The sequence below is a fragment of the Bufo bufo genome, chromosome 4, assembly GCF_905171765.1.
Source record: "Bufo bufo chromosome 4, aBufBuf1.1, whole genome shotgun sequence".
Classification (NCBI taxonomy): Eukaryota; Metazoa; Chordata; class Amphibia; order Anura; family Bufonidae; genus Bufo; species Bufo bufo.
The window spans coordinates 220,022,561-220,050,100 of NC_053392.1; the positions used below are offsets into that span (position 1 = coordinate 220,022,561).

Genomic DNA, 27,540 nt, shown 5'->3' on the forward strand with positions numbered 1-27,540 from the left:
TGGCATAACCACTTTGTAAGACAAAGCAATGTAACAGGAGAAATGCTCTGTCACCTCGTCTGACATCATGCAATGCAGATCCCACATGTAGCAATCACAGATCAGCAGGGGATACATCTCAAATTCTGCACTGTAGATCATGGTGGGGTCTTGTTTGAAGTTGGGGGAGACTTCCTGGGGGGAGTGTCCTTTTGGCAAGGATCACCCTCTCAGAAACATTGCTTGCAGAATAATACAAACGCAGAATAGCACTGGGAAGGAGTTGAATTCACCTCTGACCATGGCCAAGAATTTACTCAACAGTAACTTTGTACTGTTCCTGCTTTCTGGCATTATGGTTGCAGCTGCAGGCAAGAAAGTGGAGAAGAATGGAGGAGACACTGATAAGAAAATAATACTGGCCAGATGCACCTCACGATGCCTGACACTGCATGCCACACAGATGTCTGCCACCTTCACCAGCCTACAGGTAACTGGATCAAGTGCTTTATGATTGTTTCACACACAGAATTTTGTTTTTTACATGCCACTGCAAGTTTGATGGAGTTCCTTCAGCCAAATACAGAAGTGGATCCATCAGGAAGAAGTCTATGTCCTTCCTTTATATTTCCTATTACTTTTGAATAATTGCAGTGGCATTCTCCTCTCCCAGTTTAGAAATGTTGTGGTTGTAAAACCACTATATATCCTAGTTTGTCTCACCGAGATATGCCCCATTCCATTCATAATTCTGTTAGTTGCTCCTCAGGTCCTTCTCAGCAAAGATCTTTAAAGGGGTTTTGCAGTGGCATAATATTGATGCCTATCCTCAGCATAGATTATCAATATCAGATCAGCAGGAGTCCGATTCCCAGATGATCAACTGTATGAAACGTTTGCGGTGCTTGTGCTTGTCCTATCTGATATTGATGACATATCCTGAGGATAAGTAATAAATATTATGCCATTGCACAACCCCTTTAATTTTGCCAGTTCTGACAGTTACATAAAATGTGACACTTTTTAATTTACTTCTAAGCAGGAACCAAGCAGCAACTGACAGAATTGTAAATGGTATACAAAAAATCTTATGTGCCCCATGGTATCATGGGAGGGACAAGCAAAAACAAGATGCAATATACCCTACTGCTGTGGTAGGCCTGCACCCTGCCTATGCTTCAGTTTCTGTGCTGTCAACTGACCTCAATCCAATTGACATCTGGAAAATTTGGAGGTCAAGTCAACACCTTGAACTCTTGTTAAAGGGATTGTCTCATCTTAGACATTGGTCGCATGTAGCTAGGGTATGCCACCAATGTCAGATAGGTGTGGGTCCCACCTCTGGAACCTGCACTTATATCTAGAAAAGAGCTCTCAAAGTGATTAAGAGCTTGCCGCGCATGCGCAGCCGCCTTCCATTCATTTCTATGGGCGAGCTGAAAATAGCTAAGTGCTGGCTCAGCTATTTCCAGCAGTTATAGAAGTGAATGGAGCACTGGCTGTGCTTGCGCGTTATGCTCTCCATTCATTTCTGTGGTACTTCTGAAGATAGCCAAGCACGCCGCTCAGTTATTATTGGCGCCCCCATAGAAATTAAAGGAGGGCGGCTGCACATGTGCACTTTAGGAGCTCAGTTCTAGAGATAAGTGTGGGTCTCATGTCTGACATTGATGGCATATCCTAGTGATATGTGACCAATGTCTCAGGTGAGACAACTCCTTTAAGTTCCTTAGACCATTCCTGAACAATGTTTGCAGAGTGCCAAGCCGCGATATCTTGCTGAAAGAGGCCACTGCCATTAGAGAATATAGTTGCCAAAAGGGGTGTACTTGGTCTGCAACAATCTTCAGGTAGTATTCAGGTAGTTGGTATGAGTCAAAGTAAAATCCATACTAAGGCCTCATGCACACGACCGTTGTGTGCATCCGTGTCCGTTGTTTCGTTTTCCGTGATTTTCTGCGGACCCATTGACTTTCAATGGGTCAGTTGAAAACTCTGAAAATGCACCGTTGATCATCCGCGTCCGTAATCCGTGTTTCCTGTCCGTCAGAAAAATAGGACCTGTCCTATTTTTTTTGACGGACAACGGTTCACGGACCCATTCAAGTCAATGGGTCCGTGAAAAACACGGATGCAGACAAGATTGTCATCCGCGTCCGTGATCCGTGTCCGTAGGCTACTTTCACACAGACGGATCCGCAGATCCATCTGCATAAAAGCTTTTTCAGATCTAAGTGACAGGTCTGTGCTATAAGCAATGCGCCGCACAGACCTTTCACTTACCAGTAGGGAGGAGCGCCCGGCCGGTCACAGACAGCGCAGGTAAGTATAATGCTTCTAAAATTGCTAAGTAACCATGGCAGCCAGGACTGCAGTAGCGTCCTGGTTGCCATGGTTACCGATCGGAGTCCCAGCGATTAAACTGGGACTCCGATCGGAACTCTCCGCTGCCACCAATGATGGGGGGGATTTTAATTAGGAGGGGGGTGAGAGGGGAGGCCGCACTGGCCACCAATGAATGTAATACAGGGGAGGGAGGGAGGGGGAGCCGCACTGGCCACCAATGAATGTAATACAGGGGAGGGAGGAAGGGGGGGCCGCACTGGCCACCAATGAATGTAATACAGGGGAGGGAGGGAGGGTGGGCCGCACTGGCCACCAATGAATGTAATACAGGGGAGGGAGGGGGGCTGCACTGGCCACCAATGAATGTAATACAGGGGAGGGAGGGAGGGAGGGGGGCCGCACTGGCCACCAATGAATTTAAAACTGGGGACGGAGGGGGGTCTGCCCCTCCTGCCTGGCAGCACCTGATCTCTTACAGGGGGCTATGATACGCACAATTAACCCCTCAGGTGCGGCACCTGAGGGGTTAATTGTGCTGATCACAGCCCCCTGTAAGAGATCGGGTGCTGCCAGGCAGCAGGGGGCAGTCATGTATACAGTTCTTAGTATATTCTAACTTGAAGCGTCCCCATCACTATGGGAACGCCTCTGTGTTAGAATATACTGTCGGATCTGAGTTTTGACGATCTAACTCAAATCCGATGGTATATTCTAACATAGAGGCGTTCCCATGGTGATGGGGACACTTCAAGTTAAAATATACCATCTGATTGGAGAAAACTCCGATCCGATGGTATATTAATAGGGACTCCTGACTTTACATTGAAAGTCAATGGGGGACGGATCCGTTTGCAATTGCACCATATTGTGTCAACGTCAAACTGATCCGTCCCCATTGACTTGCATTGTAAGTCAGGACGGATCTGTTTGGCTCCGCACGGCCAGGCGGACACCAAAACGACTTTTTCCTTCATGTCCGTGGATCCTCCAAAAATCAAGGAAGACCCACGGAAGAAAAAACGGACACGGATCACGGAACTACGGAACCCATTTTTGCGGACGGCAAAAAAAAAACGGTTGTGTGCATGAAGCCTAAAGGAAATGTGTCACCATGAAAATGCAGAGTAATCTTCAGGCAGCATGTTATAGAGCAGGGGCACGTTACTGAGCAGTTTTATGGGAAGAGATTCAATATAACTTGCATTATATTCCAGAGTCATGTGGGCGGTCCTACTCAGTGATTGATAGCCAGCTCTGCATGACTAAGCATACATTGAAGGCTGTCAATCAGTGCGTAGTACTGCCCACATGACTCCTAAGCATGGAGACAGCACAGGTCTAAATGTATAAATTACAAGTTTTACTGAATCTTTTCCAATAAAACTATATATCAATCTGCTCAGCTCCTCCTGCTTTATAATATGTTTTCTGCATACTAAATTGCACTTCCATGATGATGAATTCTCTTTAACTGTCTGGATCCAAGCTTTTCTAGCAGAACATTGTCCGAGTATCATATTGCCTTTGTCAGCTTGTCTTCTACCAATGCATCCTGTACCAGCTCTTCCTCAAGTATGTGACCCAGACGTCCAAATGGAGTAAAAGAAAGTGTTATTCATCAGGCCAGGTTCCTCCCTACAAGACCTGACATTTTGGAGATTCTCTAACCCAATCATCTCTCTCTCCGTCACATCTTGGCCTTATCTGTCACTCAGATGCTTGAAGCTTCAAAAACCGACTGCTCGCTGACCAATAATTCCCATCCCTTGACAGGTGGCATTGTGAAATCCATGCTAGCCACTTTCTCTGCTGATGGCTTTAATGTTATGGCTGATTACTGCAAATGTTTAGAAATAATGTGGCATTCATGTCACCTGCCTCTCACGAACTGATACACTTGCTAGGAAAGGGCAAAGAGCTATGAATAAAAGATATCTGGTCCTGCAAACTCAATGTGAACACTATAATGGTTATAGTCTTATTGTATGAAATGAAGCTCATATATGGTTATGTATCCTCTCTGCTCTTTTTTTTCTAGAATGATGACATCTTGACATGGTGTGGGAATAAGCGGCGGTGCTCACAAGTATGTAACTCCAACTATCTATACAATATTACACATTTTTAGATTAGTGGTCTGCAGTTTTATGCACAATGAAATGCTGGTGCACTCAGCTCTATGACGTTCTGTTTGCCAGGGCCAGCAATTATACACTGCCAGACAGGGGTCTAACAGAGGCCTCTAGATCTGTCCAGTAATCCTGCCGAAACATGCCAAAACAGACTACCTGACCACTATTTATGGATAGGCAGTAATGCAATGTCATAAAGCAGTAAGACATTAGATTACAGTTTAAAGGTCTTTTCTGAGTGTTTTATACTGATAACTGTCTTCAGAATAGGTAATCAGTATCTGATTGGTGTGGGTCCCAGTACCCCTGCCCATCAGCTGTTTTATGTGGCTATGGCGCTCCAGTGAGTGCCACGGCCTCCTCTCAGCTTACCCCGATCCAGTAAGGTCACATTCATTGGTCACATGACCCAGGCGCAGTTCAGTCCCATTGTCTGAGATAATCGGGGCATATCGCTAGGATATGCTCATATTGTCTGATAGGTGCAGTTCCCACCGATGGGACCTGCACCTATCTCCTAAACGGAGACCCGCAAAGTGGTGGCTGGAGGACTTCAGTCCAGCCATCACCAGACGCTCTCCCCATAGAAGTGAATGGGAATGCACCGCCCATGACCAGCCACAGCTCCCATTCACTTCTATGCGCTCGATGGAAGTAGCTGAGCCAGAGCTCGGCTATTTTCGGTGGCCCCATAGAAATGAATGGAGGACGGCTGCGCATGCACAGTGTGCCCTCCACCACATTCGGGGGTTCCGTTCTCCATGTAGGTGCTAGTCCCACCGCTGGCCCCATTGTCTGAGATGAGACAACCCCTTTAAAGGGGTAGTGTCACTTCAGAAAATAGCATTTATTATAGAGAAAGTAAATACAAGTCACTTACTAATGTATTGTGATTGTCCATATTGCTTCCTTTGCTGGCTGGATTCATTTTTCCATCACATGGCTCGTTTCCAATCCATCATCAGTGGTTGTGCTTGCACAATATAAGAAAAAGCACTAGCCTATGTGCGTTCTCATGGTCCCAGCCACCAGAGAGGCTGGCGCTTTTTCCTATAGTGTGCAAGCACGACCACCGCTGCTGGATTTCAGGGTGGTCATAACCATGGAAACAAGCAGTGTATAATGTGATGGAAAAATGAATCTAGCCGGCAAAGGAGGCAATATGGATAATAACAATACATTAGTAAGTGGCTTGTATTAACTTTCTCTACATGACAAATGCCAGTTGCTGAAGTGACACAACCCCTTTAAGTAAATGGGGCTGAACTGCAATACCAAGTACAGCTGCTATACAATGGATCATAGAATCTTTAAACAAGTGATTGGCAGGGGTACCAGGAGTCAGATCCCCACTAATCAGATATTGATGACCTATGATTAGGTAAACTAAATGTATAATTGCAACAGTGCAGGGTTCTGCAGCTTTTTCCAGTTTAAGTGAATATGTACTAAAAGTACAGCATTTAGTACTATGAACAATCTAGTACCAATGAAAAAAATTAACTCTGCGACCCCTTCAAACAGCTGATTGGCAGATATGCTAAAAGTTAGACCCCGACCAGTCTAATATTGATGGCCTATATTAAGTCTATATTATATTCTATGGTATATTATATAAACTATAGAAACTTTTTAAAGTGCAAAAAGGCAATAAATTAAAAATTTTAAAGCAATGTATCAAATTAAAAATCGTAAAAAGTAATATAGATACAGATAGGTATATAAAGATACTGTGAATGTGGGAGGCAAGAAAGAAACATTTTTGTGTTCCTGAAAAGAGGTGGTCTACATTGGAAATCCCTACTTGGGGACCCTCTTCCCCCGTGATCATCTCTAATGTATGGGTAAACCTTGTAGGAAGTATTTCATTTCCCTGCAGCACCACCACAAGAGAGATTAAGCATTAAGTCTCATGCACACAAATGTATTTTTTTCTGTGTCTGTTCCAGTTTTTTTTTGCAGCCCGTATGCAGAACCATTCTTTTCAATTGGGCCACAAAAACAATAGAAATGACTGTGCATTCTGTGTCTTTATGGCTATGCAGCATAAAAATAGAACATGTTCTATTATTGTCCGTATAACAGACAAGTGTAGGACTATTCTATGGGACAGCTGTTCCGTTCTGCAAAATGCGTAATGCACAACGGTCGTGTGCATGAACCCATACACAGAGTCCATTGAAATCATTGGGTTCTCTGTGTAATGCATGGTATGGCAGGTCTTTCAGAGTGAAAGACGCTCATTATAACCACTTCCTCTCTGGCCAAGAGATGAGGAACACAGAACTTGCAACCACCTCTATTAACTCACGAAGTTCTTTTTTTTAATAATGTTTGATTGGATGCCTGTCAACACTGGCCCTCAGACACTACATATACATCATGTATATTCTGGTACAAGCACTATTGGAGAGCCCTCAGAAAGCTTTATATTGTCACTACGTCCTCTGGCAAGATGTGCTGAATGTAAAGAAAGACACATGATGGACTGATTAATGGCTGTAATTGCTGCTCCTAGTGCAGACGTTACAAGTGTCTGACCAGATGTGTACTTATGAACATTAAAGTAGTTGTCCAAGAGCTTAATACTGATGAGCTATCCTCAGGGCAGGTCATCAATATCTGATTGTGGCAGTCTGACTCCTGGCACCCTCACCGATCAGCTGTTTGAATAGACTGAGGTGCTCTGGTTAGTGCTACCTAGGCCAGTGACGTCATGTTCATTGGTCACATGGTCTAGGTGCAGCTCAGTCCCATCGAAGTGAATGGGGCTGAGCTGCAATAACAAGCATAGCTGCTAGTCAATGTATGGTGCTGTGCTTGGCAAACTGCAAGGAGACCACTGTGCTCACCATAGCAGTGTGGCTTCTGCAACCAGTGGACCGGCAGGGGTGCTGGGAGTCAAACCCCCACCAATCAGATCCTGATGACCTATCCTGAGGACAGGTCATCGGTTTTAAACACTTGGAAACATCCTTTAATGTGAAAAAATCAGCTTTCAATCCCCAGATCATTTTTCGTTATGGGGGTAATGTATTCTGGATGAAAAAAGCATCTGCTCTAATGAGTATTAATGGACATTATATACAAAAGTCCACTGGAGGTTGACATGCTCAGAATTTTACCCAAGGTCTTCTTTTTAGCTTCAGTGACTACAGCTTTTCTTAGACCCCCAGTGACATGAAAAAGGGTTATCACAACAAAGTGAATCAAGGAGACTTGTCGTGGTGCATGAATTGAACAATGGGAGAATCCTATTTAAAAAAAATACTCTTCTATTTTAGGCTCTACTTCAGCTGAATCATTTTTGTGTTTAGCTATTTTTTATAATCTGAAATGCTAATTTATTAAAAAGGAAAATCTTGCATTGACATAAGTATTCAGAACCCTTACTCAGTACTTAGTTGAGGCATCTTTGTCAGTGATTACAGCCTCCAGTCTTCTTGGGTATGATGCTACAAGATTTACACACCTGGATTTGGCAATTTTATGCCATTCCTTGCAGATCCCTTAAGCTCTGTCAGGTTGGATGAGGCCCGTCGGTGTAAAGTTATTTTTAGGACTCTCCAGAGATGTTCGATTGGGTTCAAGTCAGGGATCTGGCTGGGCCATTCACGAACACTCACAAAGTTGTCCGTAAGCTACTCCTGTGTTGTCTTCGCTGTGTGCTTATCATTGTCTTGTTTGAAGGTAAACTTTCAACCTAGTCTGAGGTCTAGAGCACTCTGGATCAAGTTTTCATTAAGCTGGATGATAGCTATGACTGGGTGATGAACGTACAGGGTTATGGTCTGTTTTGAAATGATCGTCTAAACTGGGGAGGGGAGTGGGTTTGCCTTTATGTAAAGTAGTGTTTAAAGCCCACACTCTGGGAAGATATAAGTGAGGGACATGAACATGTGGAGTCACTGTGTGTACAAATACATGGAGGTAAAAACAATAATAAATTACTAATAGGAGTTTATTATAAGCCACCTAATATACCAGAGTCCACAGAAAATCTACTACTAAACGAGATAGACAAGGCGGCAAATCATAATGAGGTGGTTATTATGGGGGACTTCAACTACCCAGATATAGACTGGGAAACTGAAAGCTGTACATCTCATAAAGGAAACAGGTTCTTGGCAACAACCAAAGACAATTACCTTTCCCAACTGGTTCAGGACCCGACTAGAGGGACAGCCATATTGAACTTAGTACTAACCAATAGACCTGACAGAACAACAGATTCCAATTGTCATTTAAAAGAATGTTTCTTCAGGGAGGAACAAAAATACCAAACTTCAAAAAAGCCAAATTTAGCCAACTAAGAGAGGCTATTTATATCTTGACTTCTCCAAAGCATTTGACACTGTACCACATAAAAAGTTAGTATATAAAATGAGAATGCTTGGACGGGGAGAAAATGTCTGTATGTGGGTAAGTACCTGGCTCAGTGATAGAAAACAGAGGGTGGTTATTAACGGTACACACTCAAATTGGGTCATTGTTACTAGTGGGGTACCACAGGGGTCAGTATTGGGCCCTATTCTCTTCAATATATTTATTAATAAACTTGTAGAAGACTTGCACAGTAAAATAAAAATCTTTGCAGAGGACACTAAACTGTGTAAAGTAATTAACACGGAAGAGGACAGTATACTACTACAGAAGGATCTGGATATATTGGAGGCTTGGGCAGAGAAGTGGCAGATGAGGTTTAACACTGACAAATGTAAGGTTATGCACATGGGAAGGAATAATGCAAGTCACCAGTACATACTAAATGGTAAAACACTCGGTAACACTGACATGGAAAAGGACCTAGGAATTTTAGTGGACAGCAAAGCTGTAGAAACTGGTGTCAGGCAGCTGCTGCCAAGGCCAATGAGATAATGTGTTGCATCAAATGGGGCATAGATGCCCGTGACGAGAACATAGTCCTGCCACTTTACAAATCACTAGTCAGGCCACACATGGAGTACTGTGTACAATTCTGTGCTCCTGTGAACAAGGCAGACATAGCAGAGCTAGAGAGGGTTCAGAGGAGGGCAACTAAAGTAATAACTGGAAGTGGTAAACTACAGTACCCAGAAAGATTAAGGGGAGACCTAATAACTATGTATAAATATATCAGGGGTCACTACAGGGATCTCTCCCATCATCTATTCATCCATAGGACTGTGACTGTGACGAGGGGACATCCTCTGCATCTGGAGGAAAGAAGGTTTGTACACAAACATAGAAGAGCAGTGAGACTATGGAACTCTCTGCCTGAGGAGGTGGTGATGGTGAGTACAATAAAATAATTCAAGAGGGGCCTGGATGTATTTCTGGAGCGTAATAATATTACAGGCTATAGCTACTAGAGAGGGGTCGTTGATCCAGGGAGTTTTTTTATTGCCTGATTGGAGTCGGGAAGGAATTTTTTCCCCTAAAGTGAGGAAAATTGACTTCTACCTCATAGGGGTATTTTTGCCTTCCTCTGGATCAACTTGCAGGATAACAGGTTGAAGTAGATGGACAGATGTCTTTTTTCAGCCTTATAAACTATGTTACTATGTCACTATGTAATATCTCTGTACTTTGCTCCATTAAGCTTTCCCTAATATCAACTTTAAACTTTTTGTTAACAGATCCCTTCATAGTGGCAGACCCATGGTGGGGTTCGTACTTACCTGGTCCCCGCTGCTGGGTTCCATCTCCATCACTCCATGACTGGCTCTGGGGGTCCCAGGTCTCTGTGAATCAACATGTTGTTGACACATGGCACAGGTTAAACAGGCTAAACACACAGTACAGGCCATCCGTATAGGAGAAATTATATAAGACGGAAAAAAACTGTAGTACAGACTGAAGCTTTAAAATAGAGGCACACAAGATACATAACAGATTCAAAGTTAGAGGTTATCCATGGTGGATAATCACTAACATATATTCTAAGGCCTATACCTATAGGACAGGTCAACAATAGAAAAAGCCTGGAGAACCCCTTTAACCACCTCCGGACCGCCTAACGCAGGATCGCGTTCCAGAGGTGGCAGCCCTGCGCAGAGTCACGCATATATGCGTCATCTCGCGATGGCCGAGATTTCCTGTGAACGCGCGCACACAGGCGCGCGCGCTCACAGGAACGGAAGGTAAGAGAGTTGATCTCCAGCCTGCCAGCGGCGATCGTTCGCTGGCAGGCTGGAGATGTGTTTTTTTTAACCCCTAACAGGTATATTAGACGCTGTTTTGATAACAGCGTCTAATATACCTGCTACCTGGTCCTCTGGTGGTCCCCTTTGTTTGGATCGACCACCAGAGGACACAGGTAGCTCAGTAAAGTAGCACCAAGCACCACTACACTACACTACACCCCCCCCCCGTCACTTATTAACCCCTTATTAGCCCCTGATCACCCCTGATCACCCCATATAGACTCCCTGATCACCCCCTGTCATTGATTACCCCCCTGTCATTGATCAACCCCCTGTAAAGCTCCATTCAGATGTCCGCATGATTTTTACGGATCCACTGATAGATGGATCGCATCCGCAAAACGCATCCGGACGTCTGAATGAAGCCTTACAGGGGCGTGATCAATGACTGTGGTGATCACCCCATATAGACTCCCTGATCACCCCCTTGTCATTGATTACCCCCCTGTAAAGCTCCATTCAGACGTCCGCATGATTTTTACGGATCCACTGATAGATGGATCGGATCCGCAAAACGCATCCGGACGTCTGAATGAAGCCTTACAGGGGCATGATCAATGACTGTGGTGATCACCCCATATAGACTCCCTGATCACCCCCCTGTAAAGCTCCATTCAGATGTCCGCATGATTTTTACGGATGCACTGATAGATGGATCCGATCCGCAAAACGCATCCGGACGTCTGAATGAAGCCTTACAGGGGCATGATCAATGACTGTGGTGATCACCCCATATAGACTCCCTGATCACCCCCCTGTAAAGCTCCATTCAGATGTCCGCATGATTTTTACGGATGCACTGATAGATGGATCCGATCCGCAAAACGCATCCGGACGTCTGAATGAAGCCTTACAGGGGCATGATCAATGACTGTGGTAATCACCCCCCTGTCATTGATTACCCCCCTGTAAAGCTCCATTCAGATGTCCGCATGATTTTTACGGATGCACTGATAGATGGATCGGATCCGCAAAACGCATCCGGACATCTGAATGAAGCCTTACAGGGGCATGATCAATGACTGTGGTGATCACCCCATATTGACTCCCTGATCACCCCCCTGTAAAGCTCCATTCAGATGTCCGCATGATTTTTACGGATGCACTGATAGATGGATCCGATCCGCAAAACGCATCCGGACGTCTGAATGAAGCCTTACAGGGGCGTGATCAATGACTGTGGTGATCACCCCATATAGACTCCCTGATCACCCCCCTGTCATTGATCACCCCCCCTGTCATTGATCACCCCCCCTGTCATTGATCACCACCCCTGTCATTGATCACCCCCCCTGTCATTGATCACCCCTCTGTAAGGCTCCATTCAGACATTTTTTTGGCCCAAGTTAGTGGAATTTTTTTTTTTTTTTCTTACAAAGTCTCATATTCCACTAAGGAGTTTGAAATCAAATTCTGTAAAAAATGACCTGTGAAATCCGAAAGGTGCTCTTTGGAATATGGGCCCCTTTGCCCACCTAGGCTGCAAAAAAGTGTCACACATCTGGTATTGCTGTACTCAGGAGAAGGTGGGGAATGTGTTTTGGGGTGTCATTTTACATATACCCATGCTGGGTGAGAGAAATATCTTGGTCAAATGCCAACTTTGTATAAAAAAATGGGAAAAGTTGTCTTTTGCCAAGATATTTCTCTCACCCAGCAAGGGTATATGTAAAATGACACCCCAAAACACATTCCCCAACTTCTCCTGAATACGGTGATACCACATGTGTGACACTTTTTTGCAGCCTAGGTGGGCAAAGGGGCCCATATTCCAAAGAGCACCTTTAGGATTTCACAGGTCATTTACCTACTTACCACACATTAGGGCCCCTGGAAAATGCCAGGGCAGTATAACTACCCCACAAGTGACCCCATTTTGGAAAGAAGACACCCCAAGGTATTCCGTGAGGGGCATGGCGAGTTCCTAGAATTTTTTATTTTTTGTCACAAGTTAGTGGAAAATGATGATTTTTTTTTTTTTTTTTTCCATACAAAGTCTCATATTCCACTAACTTGTGACAAAAAATAAAAACTTCCATGAACTCACTATGCCCATTTTTTTATACAAAGTTGGCATTTGACCAAGATATTTATCTCACCCAGCATGGGTATATGTAAAATGACACCCCAAAACACATTCCCCACCTTCTCCTGAGTACGGGGATACCAGATGTGTGACACTTTTTTGCAGCCTAGGTGGGCAAAGGGGCCCATATTCCAAAGAGCACCTTTCGGATTTCACAGGTCATTTTTTACAGAATTTGATTTCAAACTCCTTACCACACATTTGGGCCCCTAGAATGCCAGGGCAGTATAACTACCCCACAAGTGACCCCATTTTGGAAAGAAGAGACCCCAAGGTATTTCGTGATGGGCATAGTGAGTTCATGGAAGTTTTTATTTTTTGTCACAAGTTAGTGGAATATGAGACTTTGTAAGAAAAAAAAAAATGATCATTTTCCGCTAACTTGTGACAAAAAATAAAAAGTTCTATGAACTCACTATGCCCATCAGCGAATACCTTAGGGTGTGTACTTTCCGAAATGGGGTCATTTGTGGGGTGTTTGTACTGTCTGGCCATTGTAGAACCTCAGCAAACATGACAGGTGCTCAGAAAGTCAGAGCTGCTTCAAAAAGCGGAAATTCACATTTTTGTACCATAGTTTGTAAACGCTATAACTTTTACCCAAACCATTTTTTTTTTACCCAAACATTTTTTTTTTATCAAAGACATGTAGAACTATAAATTTAGAGCAAAATTTCTATATGGATGTCGTTTTTTTTTGCAAAATTTTACAACTGAAAGTGAAAAATGTCATTTTTTTGCAAAAAAATCGTTAAATTTCGATTAATAACAAAAAATGTCAGCAGCAATGAAATACCACCAAATGAAAGCTCTATTAGTGAGAAGAAAAGGAGGTAAAATTCATTTGGGTGGTAAGTTGCATGACCGAGCAATAAACGGTGAAAGTAGTGTAGGTCAGAAGTGTAAAAAGTGGCCTGGTCTTTCAGGGTGTTTAAGCACTGGGGGCTGAAGTGGTTAATCTTGTTTGCTTTCTGCACCGGTTTTCAAGTCACGTGTTGTAATTTAATTGCTAAAGCCTGCACTGTACGTCATTCCATGCCATGAGTAAGACCACACAGTGCGGTTGAAACGTGTTGGAACTGGAGTGTTAATAGGAGTGGTATTGAACTTGAATTTCAATATATGGAAATAAGTTATGAAGATTTTATTGCACGCCGGATACAACACTTTTTTTTCTTCAGTATTGAGCGTTTGAACACATGATGAGATTCAGAGTGTCAAGTACAAAAAGGGTGAGCTGGCTATTTCGTACATTATTTTCTAGTGATGGTTGACCTTCTGATGGTTTCTCTCACCTGCACAGGGGATCTTTGGAGTTTAGCAGAGTGTCCATTATGTTCTTGGTCACCTTTCTTACCAAGGCCCTTTTTCCCTGATTAGTTTGGTGGGGCAGCCATCTCTAGGAAGAGTCCTGGTTGTTCCAAACTTCTTCCATTTAAGAATTATGGAGGCCACTGTGGGGAATTTCCAGTGAAGCTAAAAAATGTTGCACCTTTCTCCAGATCTGTGCCTCCACACAATCCTTTCTCTGATCTCTACAGGCAGCTCTTTCCTCCTCTTGGCTTCGTTTTTGATCTGATATGCATTGTCAGCTGTGAGACCTAATATAGATAGGGCCGTCTTTAACGCAGGGCAAAAGGAGCAGCTGTCCCGGGCCCAGTTGCTCCTGGGAGGCCCAAGGCAGCTGCCTCTTGAGCCACGCTGGCCACTGCCCACAAATAATTTTTTTCGTCCCTTGAGACACTTTTTCTCCCCCATAAGTGGGGGGAAAATGCCCCTGCGTCTTATGGGGTGAATACTAATCATCACTTCCATTATGGAAGCACTGATTAGTACCGGAGGACCTGGAAGCGGTGAAAGCTCTGTACTTACCGCTTCCTGGTCCTCGGCTGTGCAGTGGTTGCGCAAAGCATGACCTCACGCTGTGCGCAGCCTTCACAGCCGACAGCTGAGGACCAGGAATAAGAGAGAGAGGAGCAGCGGCGGCCAGGAGCAGGAGAGGTAAGTTGTTTATTTATTTTATATATGAGGCTGGGGGGCTGATACATGAGGCTGGGGGGGCTGATACATGAGGCTGGGGGGGCTGATACATGAGGCTGGGGGGGCTGATACATGAGGCTGGGGGGGCTGATACATGAGGCTGGGAAGCTAATATAGGAGGCTGGGGGGCTATGAGGCTGGGGATGATACATGAGGCTGGGGGCTGATATATGAGGCTGGGGGGCTTATACATGAGGCTGGGGGGCTGATACATGAGACTAGGTGGCTGATACATGAGACTGGGGGCTTATACATGGCATTGGGGGGCTGATACATGAGGCTGGTGGGCTGATATATGGCATTGGGGGCTAATATATGGCACTGGGGGGCTGATATGAGATCTGATTGAGGGTCTTATTAACATTGGGGGTCTGATTGGGGCTGTCAGCTGAGGTCTGATTAACATTGGGGGTCTAATTGCTGGTCTGACCTGAGGTGTAATGGAAAAAAAAAATTCTTATTGTCCTCCTCTAAAACTTAGGTGCGTCTTATGGGCCGGTGCGTCTTATAGGGTGAAAAATATGGCACTTGCTTGCTCCTCCTCCCAACCTCCCCTGCCCTTTGCGTATGCCGCACCGTGACGTCATGTGGAGGCACTGCAACTCTAGGGTGAGCCGAGCCCCGTCTCCTTCCTAAACTGCAGAGCGGTGCCCACTTCCAGCCCTGAGCACAGCTGCCCAGAGCACTGATTCTGAGCCTCCTGGAGTCTTCAGAACTGTAAGTATTTACAGTAATTCACTGTAAGCTATATTATATATATATTACTTTTTTTTTTTCTCTGTGTGTGTGGTGGTGGAGGGTGTGATTGCATGCTAGGGTCTGGGAAGGCGGGATCCAGGGGGCTCAAGTAAATTCTTGACCAGGGTCCAATCAATATTAAAGACGGCCCTGAATATAGACAGGGATATATCTTTCCAAAACATGTCCAATGAACTGAATTTACCACAGGTGGACTCCAATCAAGGTGTAGAAACATCTCAAAGATGAATATGAGAAATGGGAGGCCCCCGAGCTAAATTTCAAGTGTCAAAGCAAAGAGTCTGTCTACTTATGTCTATGCAAAGTTTTAGTTTTTGCTTTTTAATAAATTTGCAAACATTTCTAAAATTCTATTTAAAATTTTTCATTATGGGGTATTGAGTGCAGATTGATGGGGAAAACTTTGATCATACTCATTTACATTACATCTTTATTAAAATCATCTTATTCAATTGAAGATCTCATTCAGAGTCATTCAGCTACGGCTGGATATTAAGGAAGCGTAGGAAATAATCTGTCTCAGTTATAATAGTAACAGGGTAAAATATTGTTTTTCATCTTCTGACTACTGCAAATTTCTTTTTTTTTTCAGTGTATGCAACCATGTATGAGTGAGTGGGATGTTATGTCAAAACAATGCCTTAGGAAATGTGAGGTAAAAATACATTTTTTTGTGCAAAATGAACATTTATTGTGACAACTTATAACAGCTGTAGCTACATGAAGGTAGTTGTTGACAGTGGTGATGGATTAATGTTCCATGTTTTCTTAAAGGGGTTGTCTCACTTCAGCAAATGGCATTTATCACGTAGAGAAAGTTAATACAAGGCACTTACTAATGTATTATTATTATCTATATTGCCTCCTTTGCTGGCTTCATTTTACCATCACATTATACACTGCTCGTTTCCAGGGGTTATAGACATTCACAATACATTAGTGTCTTGTATTAGCTTTGTCTACATGATAAATGCCATTTGCTGAAGTGAGACAAACCCTTTGATTATTTAATCTTAGGGTACTTTCACACTAGCGCTAGAAGAAGTTCTGTTGCTGGAACCGGAAATCCGTATGCAAACGGATATCATTTGTTTCCGGATCCGTCTGACAAATGCATTGCAATAACAGATCCGTCTCCCCGCTGTCATTCGGAAAAACTGACCCGGTATTTATCTTTTTCACAGATTAGAGGTCTGCGCTTGCGCACACTGGGAAACAAGATCCGTTTTTCTGGAAAACTTAGTACCGGATCCGGCATTAATACATTTCAATGGAAATTAATGCCGGATTTGGCAATCTGGCAAGTGTTCCGGAATTTTGACCGGAGAAAATACCACAGCATGCTGCAGTATTTTCCCTGGCCAAATACCGTAAAAGGGACTGAACTGAAGACATCCTGATGCATACTGAACGGATTGCTTTCCATTCAGAATGCATTGGGACATAACTGAAGCGTTTTTTTTCCGGTATTGAGCCCCTATGACGGAACTCAATACCGGAAAACTTTAACGCTAGTGTGAAAGTAGCCTTAATTAAAAAAAAGTGTTACAGCTCTCTGAAACACCAGCTCTTTCAGAAGACTACTCCCATTCTATCAAGATTTTTCTGAGACAGATTTTCAATCCTCCCTTTCTTCGTTTGTATTGTCTTCTTTAAAATTACTACCTCCTAGAAGATAATTTTTCATCAAAAAGAGATATCACTGTATATGCATATACAGTATGCTGTATGATAATGAATATAATTTTCCATAGCTCTCATTGACCTGTGGCAGAAATTGGCACTGGTCTTGGCCTCTTTCTTGCTATTTTTGGGGTTCCAGTAGCTGGATCCAAGAGCAATTAGAATTTTAAAGAGTAACTTTATATTTATTTTTTCTCCTAAATGAATAGTACAGGTGAATATAAGAAAGTGTGTAATATATCCTACCAGAGAAAATGTCCTTGTCCTTTATAGTTGTGGCTGATCACAGCATAGGTTGAGCACCTCCAATTTATCTTTATGTCAATATACTCTGTCACAAAGGGTATTATTTGATGTTGCTCTCTGCCACTTTTTTTATATAGCTCTCCTTGTCCTTTTATCAGACTCCACTCAAGGCTACCCTCTTCTCTCCACTAACTCACAATTCATTGCTCGGATCTATCTTCAGTGAAGATGCCTGCCTGCCTAATGAAGGATCAGATTACTTAGTTTATAATGAGGGGAGGAGGAAGAGAAGGGAGGGGTTTCTCTGCTGGATTCACACCTAAATTGATTAGTTCTGCTGTAAAATGTCCTCCATTACTGCTGCTACTTCTGAGGGTGTACTACAGAGAGCTAGGAGGAGGATCCCAAGTCTCATTGTGTGGTGTATGGACAGACATATTCCCCCTGATTTCTACCCACTAGCTCTAAAAAACTGAGAATTATAGACAGATTAGACAGGAAAAACCGGATGCAGCAAAAACGCTTCTGTTACTGATAATACAACCATCTTCATCCATTATGAACGGATCCGGTTGTATTATCTTTAACACATCTTTAACATTGCCAAGAGGGATCCGTCATTAACTCCATTGAAAGTCAATGGAGGACGGATCCGTTTTCTATTGTGGCAAATTGTGTCAGAGAAAACGGATCCGTCCGCATTGACTTGCATTGGGGGTCATGACGGATCCGTCTTGATCAGTTTCCCAGGACGGAAAGCAAAATACAACATGTTGCAGTTTGCTCTCCGGTCGGTCTGGAAACGCAACTAAATGGAACAGAATGCATTTTGGAGCATTCCGTTCTGTTCAGTTACATTTTGTCCCTATTGACAATAAATGGGGACAAAAGGGAAGCGTTTTTTTCCGGTATTGATCCCCTATGACGGATCTCATTACCGGAAAACTTAAACGCTAGTGTGAAAATACTCTAAGTCATATAACAGGGAGAAATAGTGTTTTTCGCTCATGTACGTTCACATTGCAACTCGTTCTGAAAAATTGCCTGAAATGACGAAGTGACAATTTAATATTTTATAAAAGTCATTTATTGGAACAAACATTTTAACCCATTAGCAGCACTGTTTTTCTCACTGTTTTTAACATACAAAAGGAACTTCTAAAAAGGTTGAGCTATCCTTGACCACCATAACAGAAAATCTATATTTTACACATTTACAGTATATGGAGTGCCAATTTAAACACCAGTGAGCCTTATAGAAGCAGCTTCTTCTGTAGTGAACACCCATAAAGTAAAAACTGGGAAATAATCCAAATTAACTGTGATTTGAAACTAATTCTCATAGTTAGGGAGGGTCCAGAATCGTATAGATTATAGATCCAGTAAATTAAAAGTTTCCTGAAAAACTGAATTTGAAATGTGAATACACTAAAGGGGTTTCCGGGATTTTGATATTGACAACCTATCCGAGGCCTCTTCCTAGGCCAATGGTGTCACATACATCGGTCATGTGGCCTTGGTGCAGCTTGGTCCCATTCAAATGAATGGGGCTGAGCTGTGATAAGAGGCCGTGGCACTAACCGGAGAGCCACTCCCTCCACAGCTGATCAGGATGGGTCCCAGGTATCCGACCCCTGCCAATCCAGAGGATAGGTCATAAATATCTGATTTGAGGTGGTCTGACTCCAGGCACGCCCGCCATTGAGCACCATGGTATCTTCCTAGGCCAGTGATGACATGTTCATTGGTCACATCGCTAGGCACAGCTCAGTCCTTTTCAAGTGATCGGGCCTCAGCTGCACATATCAGTGTATAGTATGCTGTGAGGAGGTTGCAGTAAACAGCAGAGTGCCGCAGCCTCTTCAAACAGCTGATCATTGGTGGAACACCACCGATCAGATATCAATCCCTAGAATGAGGGGAGAGAAGTGTGTACGTATCAGGCTCTCTCTCCTCACTGCACGAGACGGGCTCCATAGAAGTTTATGGGGCCACCTAGATTCTGTCACTGAGGCCAGGAGAGAGAGAAAGCGTGCGCTTCTCTGCATTTTAGCAATTGGTGGGGGGTCTCAGCACTCAGACCTCCACCAATCTCAACTTTTGAATGTCTCTATGACATATCAAAAGTTTTTGAAAAGTTAATCATGCCATTAAGAAGGATACATGGAACATGAATAGATCCTAAAATATGACACACTGTTCAGAACAAATCCAAGCAGAGATGTATCTAGTTATCATTTTATAAAATAATTCCTGACCAGTACTGTGTTCTTCTACAGAGCAGACATGAGTGCATAGCCAGCTGTGAGTTTCTGAAATCTCTGCAAGCCATGAAGCAGGGTCACTGTCCACCACCACATAGAGCATCTGGGTTTGCAGCTGCCTGTGTACTGAGCTGCAGTGGAGACACAGACTGTCCTGGTTCCAAGAAGTGTTGTGCCAATGGATGTGGGGTCACCTGCCAGGTTCCAGTCAATACGTATAAAGGTACATTATTGTTTAACTCAACTTTACTAGCAGTTTTACATAAAATAGGATTACAATACATGCAGGCCTTTAATTACAGGGTTTGCTGCCACACATTCTCCCGTAAAGAGTATATTTGTAATTGGCCAGCAAATATAATGTGTGTGCCCTCATTGTACTGCTGTCCACACTGTGCTATCATTTAAAGGGGATTTCCAGCATTAAAGAAGTTGAAGGCAGCTGGCTTAGACTGGCTTAAATTTAATCTGTCACCAGGAAATTCGCCATTAAACCAGACACAATTCCTTGTAGGGCTAGCTACGCTGAATGTAATGTAATTAATCCATGTGCAAATGAGCAGGTAAGTACACAGAGGGCAGGTCCAAGCCACTGTGTGCACCCTTGCACCTCCTGTTTCCTTCTCTTTTTTTCATTGACAGGGTCAGGTGAGATGACTATGCAGGAACCTGACCCTGTCAATCAAGGAGAGGAAGCGGCTGGCAGGGGAAGGGTGCATACAGTGGTTTTGGCCCACCCTTAGTGCACTTAACTTCTATTAAAGATTTCACTAAATGAAAGATATTACATTCAGCCTAACTAGTCCAACAATATATTGTGCCTGTTTTAACAGTGTAATTCCTGGTGACAGATTCTCTTTTAAAAATATAAAGGTATCAACACCCCCCCCCCCCCCCCAGGTATATAAGCTTTTATATACTCATAGCATTAGACATACACATCTTTATTTTCACTGGCTGTGATTTCTAATTAGTTGGTTTACTTAAAGGGTAACTGTCATATATTTTTTTTAATTTGCTATTTTATTAGAGCTAGGCCATGTATACCTGAGTTAGTCTGTCAATGATTGTCAAAAGATCTGTAATTACCTGATAATAACAGCTTACATTAATGTCCTCTGTCCCTTTCCACTGCTCCCTTAAAAGACTGTTTCTAGGGCTTGTCTGTCTTCCTTTTAGTATAAACAGAAGACACAGGGGAGGTCTTTCACACTGCATGCCTGCATTAGGCTTCAGAGTGAGGAGGCGTGTCTATCAGTAATCCAATCTGATTGGCTGGCAGGGAGCTGCTGGCTACAGCAAGTGTGTATGGGAAGTGAGGGAAAGCAGTTTTGGCCTCAGAGAACTGGCAGAGGAGCCATCTTGAGAAGGTCCTTATATTGTAAATGTTTAAACAGCCGTAACTAAGGGAAAAACTCAAGAAAAACAGTGGTATGTGAAGAAACTAAAGATTGCTTTATGCATAATGCTGCTGCAGCAGTAACATATGCTAAAATAGATTTTTTGATAAAAACATGACAGTTACCTTTTAAAGGGTTTTTCTGGTTTGCATGACCATCCTTCAAAATAATGCACTTTTTTATGTGTATATGATTATTTTTGCAGTTTACTTAATTTTGTACCTTTTTATTTTAAAAAATGGCTCAGAAGTCTCTAAACTGTATTCAGAGGTCAGTTCAGTACTGAAGCTGTAGATGCTCCCAGCTCACACTTACCTGCAGAGCCATCCTGCTGCTGGCCTCTCTGCCTCTGTCCTATGTGGCGATATATCATATAAGTGATCTTACATATCATAGAAATACCTCAAATACTGTCAATGATGAGCACTATGTGTGCTCTGTATTTCTGGCAAGCTCACTAACTAGTAAGCCACCAGGGAGATCCAGGAGAGCCTGCAGTCAATGCTCATGGACCGTAAGTATAGAAGGCAGGGAGAAGGTTCTACAGTATATAGAAACAGTTATATATACTGTATGTAAGTATACCATAGAACTACTTCTCAGATTAGAGTGGCAGTTCTGGAATGGGCAGGAATGTAATAGGTGAGTATGCTTTCTTTTATTATTTTATCACAATATGATGCCTTAAGGGAATTTTTTTTAATTGGACAACCCCTTTAAACAAGTTTTCACATTTCTATCAATCTCCTTTTATTTAATCTAATGTTTGTCCATCTTTCACTTTGTAATGTATTATAATTTCCTAAATGCATGCTATCTCCCGATCCACAATGTGGTCACATGACAACATCCAGTCTTCTGCTCTTTGCTGTGTGCTGTAGTGTGAACGCCCATCTAATTAGAATGGGTCAGCATGTTGGTACTGATGGGTCAAAAGCACAGGTGCTGGCTTTTTCTTGCTTGACTATAGTGTCTGCTAGTGAAGTGCAAGCGTTAGAAGTTTTCCGCTTGGCTACTGAGAATGCGGAGGATCGTAAGGCTCTGCCTGCAAGGACACCCAAATCCTTCTCTATGAGTGACTCTCCCAGTATTACATCCCCTAGGACATGCTGGCAGTTGTGGCTTTGCAACAGCTAGAGGGCTGCAGGTTGGGCATCCCTTCCCTTTTTGTCATTTATTGCCCTTTTTACAGAAGCTGTAAGCCATGGGGGGGGGGGGGGGTGTCTCTGTATTATTATGTGATAGTGTCTGCAAACATTTTGGAATGTTATTGTGCATGTTCTCCAATTTACAGGTGTCCCCTGGAAACCTCATTCTGAATTCATAATTAACGAGTACTTAAACAGGACTATGAAGATTACTTGGAAATCTAGATTCAACATATCTGTAGAGCCCGTATTATATGTCCTGCAAAAACGATGGAATTATGGCATCCAGCCTAGTGAAGATCAGTCCACAAACTGGCAGACGATAACTGTGGTCAGTACAGAATACATAAAACATAACATCTTACTATGTACAGAACAAAGTTTAGTTTTTTTTACTTGCCACAAAACCTGGGATTTTAACAGACACCCTAGAGAGCTGCTAATCTTGTATCTGGTGAGCTATAATGGAGACAACAGGACAGTCACATGTGGATTTCTTTGTCTAACAAAATGGTGGCTTTCCAGGATTAAACCCAATCTTTTAGGCTCATTGATCCTGCAGAGCTGCTTTTGACAACTTTTTGATGCCATTTCAGTGTGGCAAGCAGAGAACAGCTCTCTAAAATAAGGAGCCCACAGACGAGAACCTAAATCTTGTTTTCTACTACATTGTACGCAGTATAAAATGGTGCCATTAGAAAGAACAACTTGTCCCGTTAAAAACAAGCCCTCATACAGCTATGTGAATGGAAAAAAAAAAAAGTTATGGCAGCGAGGCATGGAGAAAAAACAAAAATGCAGTGAGCAAATGTTCAGAGAGCATATCCTTGATGCACATTGAAGACTTGCTGCCCAGGCAAGCCTCTCCCTTCCGCACGCCGTGCCTTTCATTTAGCTTCAGTGATATCTGATTTTTTATCATTAAAGGCTTGTCCCATAAAAAAATATTCCACGTTTTTCAAAACAGCACCTAGATATGAATATTTTTTACAATTGCATGCAATTAAAAATGTAGTATAGCCACTAAGATATTCAATAAAATGTATCTGTATAGCTCTGCTCTTTCTTCTGGTCCTTATTTCACCGTCCACCTCAGTAACATCTCTGAGGTGGACACATATGCTCAGATCATCCTTCAAATGTCACTAGCCGTATCTACTGTTAGAAGCTGTGACTTTGATGTGGCTTTTGTGTAATTCAAGTCCAAGATCAAATGCTGAATGACAGTCAAATTGTATACAGTACCTAAAGCTTGCTGCACTGCAGCAAAAAACTAAAATGATAATTTCATATACAAACAATATAATTTCCTCATTAATCCCTAATATGTCATTCCTTATCTTCTGTGTTTATCAGACAGTAGCTTCCCATTTTCTTACGAGAGACATAAGGCCAGGCAGATGGTACCAATTCCGGGTGGCTGCAGTCAATATGCAAGGAACACAAGGTTTTACCATACCAAGTAAGCACGTCTGTTCCTCTAGAGGTAAGAACTACATACGTACAGTATGTGCATTGTAAAGTTACCTAATGCTTCCCTAGTTTGCTTGCTTAATACATGATAAACTGAAACTAACCCCAGAGTCTGAATTGGTAAATCTATAACTTGCTCTACAAGTAAAGAACAAACTAACCTTTAGATTTTGTAACATTATGTTTTCATAGTACTGGAAACAATTATGTCTATACCTTCTCCTTTGAGTTAAAAAAACGTTCCTTGCCATTTATATACAGTAATTTAAGATATATTGGGCTGTATGAGATTCCACTATTATTTTGAATGACAATACCTGATTCGATAAATGCTTTAGGTAAAGAATACTGGATTGTGAATTCATATATATTTGCGGAATTTATACACACCACAGACATGTTGCCTTTAACTATGTGCACACTGGCTATTTTAATCTGCAAGTGCTGCATATTATGTCAAATTCATTAAGGATCATGAACTTCATTAAAATAGTCTACTTTTCTAATTTATTCTTAAAATAATAGTGCTGACACTTTGTGTACATTGTTACTTCTGGCATGACACAGCCTTCAGCTACAGAGAAATCAAGTTCACAGGTCATTCGACCTTCTTGCACAACATACAACATTGTGTTTTACCATTGTATGTGATTAAAGGGACTCTAAACCCTGAAGAAAACATAAATCACACAAATACATTTAATCTATAGTGCACACACAGTTAGATCTACAAAATGCTCCCCAAACTGCTGCCATAAGCATTTTAGGAGAGATCTTGCAGAAAAAAGAACTTTCTCCCTTTCCCAGTCCTCTCCATCTTTGGCTAAAGAACAGTTAGATGCGCCTGCATGACCTCACACACTCAACAGGAAGTTCAGAAGAGGGACAGGGATTAGGCACATTGACAAGCTGGGACTGCTTAAGGAGTCCCTGCTCTTACTCCACATATAGTTTAGGAGTCCCTGCTCTGCTCTATAGCTGTCTCCATATATGGAGCCAGCCTTATAACAATGAGGGTCAGGATACCCCCAATGCTTGAGAATACCCCTGTACAGGTGAAACTTGAAAAATTAGAATATCGTGCAAAAGTCCATTTATTTCAGTAATGCAAATTAAAAGGAATTGCATTAATGCAGCTTAAAATTAGAATATTGTGAAAAGGTTCAATATTCTAGGCTCAAAGTGTCACACTCTAGTCAGCTAATTAATCCATACCCCGTGAGCAAAGGGTTCCTCAAAATTGTGACTTTGGGTTTTCATAAGCTGTAAGCCATAATCATCCAAATTATAACAAATAAAGGCTTGAAATATCTCGCTTTGCATGTAATGAGTCTATCTCCTATGTTAGTTTCACCTTTTAAGTTGCATTACTGAAATAAATGAACTTTGCTCTATATTCTAATTTTTCGAGTTTCTCCTGTATAATTCATGCATTTAAAGTATTATTTTATTTTGAAAACAACATCCAAAAACTGATCCAGATCTGTATGATAGGGCTTGAGAATACTACAATCTATATCATAAACTGGATGTTTCGGTCCAACAGGAGCTTCCTCAACGGTAATCTATAACGAAGTATAACATATGATAATATTAATACATAGTGACTGGATACAATGGATGTGCTAAGAAGGCCATATAAATAAATACAAACATACTTGTAAGTTCTAAACGTAGACTAACATACATGAAGCTCAATTATATAATAAAGCCAATAAGGCTAGCATAGTATCCTTAAGTGATTGAGCCCTGTCCATAAACTAAGTGTGCGCATATATCTAATAGAATTATATGTTATCAAAGGGAGGATAAAGTTTGATAACATATAATTCAATTGGATACAAGCAGACTCAATCAATTCTTGTTGCCTCTCCCTACTGGAATTCAAGAATTAAATTACAAAGTAATCACCAGATGGTACAGAACCCTGGTATTGTTACATAGGGTCAACCACTATATTTCTCCTCTTTGCCGGAGATGCCATAAAAACACTGGCTCTATTTCTTATCTCTGGATTACATGGAAAGCCATCCACAAGGCCTTAAATATCATCTTTTCAACTGATATTAATTTGACTCCTAACCTTATCTTACTCAATCTGTATAATACAAAAACTGCTATCAAGCACCTGTTAAGAGCTGCCAAGATACTAGTTCCCAGGCTTTGGTTAGATACTTCACCCCCAACTTTAAAAGATGGGTTCTACGAAGTATGCTACATTAATTATTTGATAGGAAATATGACAATAAAATATGATATGAAATATGATCTCATGCCAGCATCCATGAGATCATAGTTATGGATACATGTCATTAAGGGGTTCAACAGGGCCTATCAGAAATCCTCTCCTGACATGCATTACCCATAAAATAAATATTCTGGTGCATCTTGTATGTTGTGCTATTCCTCTGTTATCCCTACTATAAAGTATGTTTTACCATTCCCTGCTGCTATATGAATATTGTTTTACATATTACATTTTAATGTATCATCGTTCTTGATTTTCTATAGATCCATTGCCACCAACTGCTCCCACTAGTCTTAGAAAACATAACCTAACGGTTGCCCTTGATGGCACTGTCAGAGTGAACATTACCTGGGCTGTGCCACCAGAACATGACCTAAAAATTCATCATTACAGAATATGCTGGAGCATTAAGAAACCTGAACAGGTGCTTTCAAAGAGGAAGGCAGAGAGTTGGGTTTTAACAGATGGGGTATGTAATGCTCGTTTTCAGTTCCTTACTCCATACATTCCATTTCTTCTCTTCTAATATCAAACACCTTTGTGTTATCTTTTAATTTAGGCAAAAACTGTATTTACACTACAAGGCTTGCTACCTGACATTGAGTATCTTATGAAAATTCAAGCTGTATCCTATTGGGGACAGAAAAGATTGAAGAGCCCAAAGGCACAGTTCATATTCAGTACTGGAGAGCAAGGTGATAGCGACCCCCAAGACTGGTTTTACACTGAAGGCTCATGCACACAAACATATTTTCTTTCCGTGTCTGTTTTATTTGCGGATCATATGCTGAACTATTCATTTCAATGGGGGGAAAAAAACTGAAGTTACTCCATGTGCATTCTATTTCCATATGTCCGCATGTCCGTTCCAGAAAAAAATAGAGCATGTCTATTATTGTCCACATAACAGACAAGGATAGGAGTGTTCTATTAGGGGCCAGCTGTTCCGTTTCACAAAATACAGAATGCACACGGACGTCATCTGTATTTTTTGTGGATCCGTGAAAAATACATACGGTCATGTGCATGAGCCCTTAGGATTATGTATATGTTCAATATAAGGATTAGCTCTGATGAACATATTTTGAGCTAGCATTTTGTTTTATTATTTTACAGATTTAAGACCAGGGAGCATGAATCCTACTTTGAATCCATGTGACAACCAAGACAAATCTTACAAAAGTTGTAAACATGATTTACAAGCATTTACTTTTTACCACAATAGTCAGATTAAAATACAATTATTCTGGAAGCAAATGTCAGGTAAGATCTATTGCACCACTTTGTAGCATAGAACAGCTAAAATGAGAAAGTACCAGGGCAGTACATAGGGAACTGGGATGTTAAATCCAGTGAGACCCCTGGCCTAGGTAATATCATTAGTCCCATGACACCACCCCTATGCCCATTTGGAAATATCCTCTGTTTTTAATAACTCACCTAGCAGCACCCTTCAGCTAGGGAATCCTAGGAGTTACTGACTAGAAGACAGAGTATACTGTATATATCATTACCCTTTGTTAAAGGGGTTGTGTGACTTCAGGCATTTAT

The 27,540-nt window shown here is 42.0% G+C and overlaps 1 protein-coding gene across 1 annotated transcript; it reads left to right on the top strand.

Moving 5' to 3' along the window:
* Positions 1–32: 32 nt before the first annotated feature.
* On the top strand, positions 33–27,278 carry LOC120999119 (anosmin-1-like). The gene is made up of 10 exons (XM_040429990.1): positions 33–469; positions 4,364–4,411; positions 16,120–16,182; positions 19,736–19,943; positions 22,415–22,599; positions 23,625–23,730; positions 25,236–25,301; positions 26,253–26,458; positions 26,549–26,684; positions 27,106–27,278. The coding sequence occupies exons 1-10, from the start codon at positions 140–142 to the stop codon at positions 27,276–27,278; spliced, it is 1,521 nt and encodes a 506-aa protein (XP_040285924.1). The 5' UTR covers positions 33–139.
* Positions 27,279–27,540: the final 262 nt, after the last annotated feature.